Source organism: Myotis brandtii, unplaced genomic scaffold, assembly GCF_000412655.1.
Source record: "Myotis brandtii unplaced genomic scaffold, ASM41265v1 scaffold915, whole genome shotgun sequence".
Lineage (NCBI taxonomy): Eukaryota > Metazoa > Chordata > Mammalia > Chiroptera > Vespertilionidae > Myotis > Myotis brandtii.
The window spans coordinates 549274-554972 of record NW_005371769.1 but is presented as its reverse complement, the minus strand read 5'-3'; the positions used below and the strand labels follow the sequence as shown (position 1 = coordinate 554972).

Below are 5699 nucleotides of genomic sequence, written 5' to 3'. Positions count from 1 at the left end.
CGCGTCGCGGGGAGAGAGGGAGGAGGAGAGGGAGACAAGAGGGAGGGAGGGAGAGGGAGAAAGAGAACTGGAGCCTGGCTATGGCAGGGGCTGCAGGCGTCAGAGAAAGAGGGGTGAGTGAGGGGAGGAGGGAGGGATGGAGGAAGGGAAGAGCCCAGTCTGAGATTCGGGCAGAGTGCTGCAAACAGATGCCCATCCTCCATGCTCACCGCTCACCGCTCACCGCAGGGACTCGCTGGTCCCAGCTTGGCTTTGTGTAGGCTTGGGGGGATGGTGAAGACAGCCCCCATTCCTCAGGGTAAGCCCAACAGGAGGGGATCGCCCTATGTGAGGGTGGGGTCAGAGAGCTCTTCATGGAGGCTGCTGGCACCTTTTGTGTGCCCAGGCCTGTGCTGAGGGGAAAGTGTGCCCTGGACGTGGGTGGGGCTGATGTGAAGGCCGAGAGAGGCATTCCAGAGGACGGGCAGGTTCTGAGGCAGAGACGAGGGTAAGTGAGGCAGTGACCAAGGGCCTGGGACAAGGGCTTCGAAGCAAGATCTAGGTGGGTTCCAAACAGGCCTCTGACGGCCCCTCGCTGTGGCTGAGCGAGTTTCTGACCCTCCAGCTTCCACTTCTCAGGGGCAAGATGAGACAGTGACTCTAGTTCTCAGGTGACAGAGGACAAATGTGCACAATTGGTGAGTGGGTGGGTGTTCTGCCCCCCCCCCACCGCCCAGGCTCAGGGTTCTAGTTGATTCCCACAAAGGGAGATCCTTGCAGGGATGGGAGGCCTTTTTCTGCAGTGACCACCTCGCCTCACTTTGGGACTAGAAAGTCAGACAAATGGACTATCATTCCCATTTCAGGGACAGAGTCACCAAGGCTGAGAGCAGTGCTTACTCCATAAGCAATTAAGTCCCAGGGCCAGGAATAAAACTCTGGGAAAATCCGGTAACCTGCAGAGAGATGAGGTAGGCTCAGAAAGGTGAAAGTCAGGGACAAACCTAAGGATCAGAGTCAGCCAGGAGGGGGCCCAACAGGTGTATATTACAAACACACCTTGATATGCACACGGAGCAAGGAGCAAGTGTGTGACTGGTTAACATCTGTCCTGTGGGCCACATGGGGTTTGGTCCCCTGTGGTGCTGGGGTCCATCCCCAGCAGGTCCAGGGGTCCCCAAAGGTGTGGACGGAGTCGGCGAAGAAGGAATGACACAGAGACAGCGTTCAGTTGATCAGCAGCCTAGCCAGGATCTCTAGCCAAGTTCTGGTCAGGATCTCCAGCGAAGTTCTGGTTAGGTTCTCCAGCCAGGTTCTGTCTTGGATCTCCAGCCAGGTTCTGTCTAGGTTCTCCTGCCATGTTCTGTCTAGGTTCTCCAGCGAAGTTCTGTAGCCAGGTTCTGTCCAGGATCTTTTGCCATGTTCTCTCACTAGGTTCTGTCTCTAGGTTCTGTCTTCTGTTGTCTTGTTACATCTGTATTTATACCAGTTGATTTTAATCCTGTCAATTTCTATTCCAAAGGTTAGGGTGTTTCTTATCTCCATTCCAGGGAGTAAAGATTATGTAGCTTAAGCGTGATTGTTCGTAGTTAAAGTGATTAACTACCCGCCTGGCACTTAGTTAAGGGATTTTATTCCCTCCCTAACTTCAGGGAAAAATCCCTACCTGGGGAAACAACCTTTCTTGGAGAGGTGACCTTGGTTAAAACACATAGCACTAAGGGGAGCAAACATATTAAGAACAGTATGCCATATACGCCAGGTCCCTTGAAACATATGCTGTGCAGATGTTTCTTCCCTGCAGCGACTGTGTCAAGCAGCAAGGATGGACCGGCTCCCGGCCCTGTGGGAGTCTCACAAAGCGTGCCAAAGCAGACAATCAATTCAAGTTTATTGGCTGATCAAGATCCCTGTGGCTCTGAGCAGGGCTTGCTCTGGTCAACCTTGTTTCCCTTTCCTCTCTGAGACTTGTAAGCTGCTGGCTTTGGGCAATCTACTAACCACCTGTGCTTTCTTCCCTCACCTGTGAAGTGTGCACAGCAGAAGAACTTATCTTAGAGGTCATTAGCACAAACACACCACTGCCTGCATGGATAGTTCTGAAGCCTGTGGCTGGTAAGCATTAAGCAAGGGCGTGGCCAGAGCTCCTCACCTTCTCCAAGCTTCCTGCTTAGAGGCCAAGGTAGACACTCTACAGTCCCCTCATCGGAACAGGTGGTGGAGGTGGATGCCAGCTTGTGTCCTGGACTTCCCAAGCATGATCTCACACATCAGCATGGACACACATGTGACATAAATGTGCCACTGGCGGAAAACATCTGGACATTAACGAGCCCATGAGGAGCTCTGAAGTCAGCATTGCCAGTGGCCTGTGGGCTATCACTGCAGCGTCGATTTCTTCCTGGTGTCTTTGGAACACGCGGGGGTTGCCTAGACCAGTATCTCTGACCACACAGAGCTGTGGTGACCCCTGGGACCCCATGTTGACTGCCAGCTGGTGCTAGATGCTGGGAATTCAGAGGGGCCCACCCTAACCAGTGGTGGACATTGACCGGAAAAATGGCTAAACCCAGGGGACAGTAAAGGAGGAGCTGGTGAGGCTCCCAGGAGCCAGGTCACGGCAAGGGGCCGCCATTTGCAGACTTAAGGAGAGTGAGTGTGTTGTAGAGACTGAAAAAACCCAAGCGATGCTTAGAGAAATGGAGTTACACATCTTTATTACGCCAGCAGTCTCAGAGGAGTTGCCTCCAAAGTCTGAGCAAACCAATATGGTGGAAGCTCTTCTTTTATCCCCTTTGGTTTGTCCCCCAAATATGGATGGGACTTCCGGACCTTTTGTAGGCTTTGCAAAACCCGTGTGTTGTTGGGATGGGGGCCTTGAGACCATACCTAAGGGCCTGGCCTGGCGCCAGCGCTGATAACCCCCTCCGGGAGTTGTATATTGTTCATGGTTTATGGCCTCTGTAAAATGTGAGCATTTAGGTAACAGGTCTTGCAAGACCAGATTGTGGAGAAAGGGGCAGTGACTTAATTATAGGTTATCAAGAATGTACATTAGGTTACTGGCACAGATTCAGATTGCTAGCCCCCCCTCCCCCCAACATCAGGGTTACATTGGAATTAGCTTTTTAGCCTTCTCAATTGGTTTAGACTCCAGTCTTAAAGAGTTCTGGTTGTCCAGGCAACCAAGGTAGCTTGGCCCAGGGAAGGATAGTGGAATGGAGGCCATGGTGGAGTTGACATCGAGGGAGGGCACGGGCGGGACCCCAGGTTTCTTCCCGCGGGCGATGGAGTGTCCCTCCCTGAACTTAGGGTCAAAGAAAGGCAGGTGGGGCTTGAAACCAAGCTTCAAGGCCACTGGCATCACAGAACCTTCAATTGGAGAACGGTTTCCGCTGGGAGCTCAATGCAACGGACCGGAAGTGGGAGCAGAAGTGACGTAAAGTGACGCTACGCACCTCGGCGCACGAAGTCCGAACTGGCAGACGGCGGAGCACGCGCTGGTGCCCCGAACTAACTGGGGTGAATTCTTGGGACCCTTGGTCGTGGAAGGCTTCCGCAGAGACTAGTGGGCCGAGAGTCGCGGAGACCCTGGAACTGGTACTTTTAGCCGAGTGGCGGCTTCCAAAACTACAGCTCCCGGCAGGTCCCGCGCTGCCTTCAGGCCCACGCTTAGGCTATTTGGCCGCGCTGCATTCTGGGATTGGTAGTTTTCCTGCGCGCTTGGGCTTTGGGCGCCGTTCTTGGAGGAACCGGTCCTTTGGCTCTGGTTGCCTTGTGGCCGGGCCCTGCAGCAAGGGCGGGCATTCAGTGTTTAGGTGAATGCCGGCATCCAGGCGAAACTGAGGCCTAGAGAAGTTGAGTGACTTGCTGGGGACCACACGGATTCGCTTCCCAGATTAGAGCCGGCGCACATGCGCTTTCGTTACACGTAGTTGCCCACCAGAGAGAGATGGGGCGAAGCTCCGGGCCAGGGGAGCAGAGGTTGGGAGACACAGGGGCAGGAGCTTCAGACCGGCCCAGGCTGGGGTGGGTCGCTGCTAGAATCTGGCCTCTCAAGCTCTGGTGGAAGGAAGTGAATTATTATTGCAGGTGGAGCGTGTGGAACCGTGCCCTACTTCTGCTCCTTTAGTCTGTGAGCCTGGCCGCCTTTCAGAGCGGGATGGAGTTGTGTGAGGCAGAAGGACAAGGCCGGGCTGATGCTAGGTTCTTCACCTTCCAGCTCCTTGTGCTAGGATGTCATAGGCGTGCCATAGGACCTTGTCCCTGGGGGAAGGGGTGGGGGGTGGGGGCTGCCTGAGATGACTGAAGTGGCCTGGCCTCCAGAAAAGCTGGCTACCAACAGTCTTGTCCCCATTTCTGTGCCATAGGAATTCCTGGAAAACTGCGTCATGTCCCAGTGCCACAGGCTGGCATCCCTTACCTGGAGTGGCTGAGACCCTGAGATGTTCAGAGTGGGTTTTGTCTCACAGACCCGCACAGCCTGCATGTCAGCCAACCTCGGAGCCCTCCTGAGAACAGGCCATTATGCCCAAGATAATCCTGAGTGGGGTGACCGTGGATTTCCCTTTCCAGCCATACAAATGCCAGGAGGAGTACATGGCCAAAGTCCTGGAGTGTCTGCAGAAGGTAAAGCTTGTACCTGGGGGATGGGTCAACGTGGGCAGAACTTCAGCAAAGACCCGACATAGTCCACGGCCTATTCACTGTGGCCAGTCCTACTGCGTGAAAGGCACCTTCCGGACATGGGGTTCAATAAGTAGGGCCGATGTTCTAGACCAGTATAAGAGACGATAAACAAGGAACAAGAAAAGATCATTCTAGACGGTGATGAGTGCTGTGAAGAAAAGACAAAAGGTATAGGCTTCTGAGGAGGCCTCCTGAGGGGATGATGTTTGAGCTGAGGCCCAGTGAGCAGCCAGCCTTTTGAGGATCCAGAGGGCCTATTTCCACATAGAGGGATAGAGGGTCAGCCGGTGCCCAGTCCTCATTGTGGAAGGTCTTTAAGCCTCGGGGGAGTGCAAGGAGGGAGGAGGATGCAGGTTGCATTCCACTACGTTTCTTCGTTTCTTCGCGTGCCCTCTTCCCTGCTCGAGCCCCAGCCCCTGAGGGCTGCCTGACCTGGGCTCCAGGCTGCTCTTTTTTTTGTTTTCCAAAGTAGTTTATACACTTTATTTTATTTTTATTTTTTTAATTGTTTTATTGCTTAAAGTATTACACAGAGTATTACATATGTCCCCTTTTTTTCTCCCTTTTGACCCTCCCCTAGCCTCCCATGCCCCTCAGTGTCTTGTGTCCATTGGTTATGCTCATATGCATGCATACAAGTCCTTCAGTTGATCACTTACCCCCCTCCCATCCCCCAACCCTCCCTGGCCTTCCCACTGTAGTTTGACAGTCTGTTTGATGTTGCTCTGCCTCTGTATCTATTTTTGCTCATCAGTTTATAATAGTTGTAATTATCCATAAATGAGTGAGATCATGTAGTATTTTTCTTTCATTGATTGGCTTATTTCACTTAGCATAATGCTCTCCAGTTCCATCCATGCTGTCGCAAATGGTAAAAATTCCTTCTTTTTTACAGCAGCATAGTATTCCATCATGTAGATGTACCACAGTTTTCTAATCCATTCATCTGCTGATGGGCACTTAGGCTGTTTCCAGATCTTAGCTATGGTGAATTGTGCTGCTGTGAACATAGGGGTGCATATATCCTTTCT

The 5699-nt window shown here is 52.7% G+C and overlaps 1 protein-coding gene across 12 annotated transcripts in view; it reads left to right on the top strand.

Moving 5' to 3' along the window:
• The first annotated feature begins 6 nt into the window (after positions 1–6).
• Positions 7–5699, top strand: part of RTEL1 (regulator of telomere elongation helicase 1) — a 51953-nt gene continuing 46260 nt past the window's right edge. For 6 of the 12 annotated variants that reach the window (XM_014532811.1, XM_014532810.1, XM_014532808.1 and 3 more), the window contains exons 1-2: positions 3711–3836; positions 4350–4608. In XM_014532811.1, coding sequence (XP_014388297.1) covers positions 4507–4608 — 102 coding nt within the window. In that variant the 5' untranslated portion in view covers positions 3711–3836; positions 4350–4506. The other 6 variants (XM_014532803.1, XM_014532805.1, XM_014532802.1 and 3 more) reach the window with 6 other exon arrangements.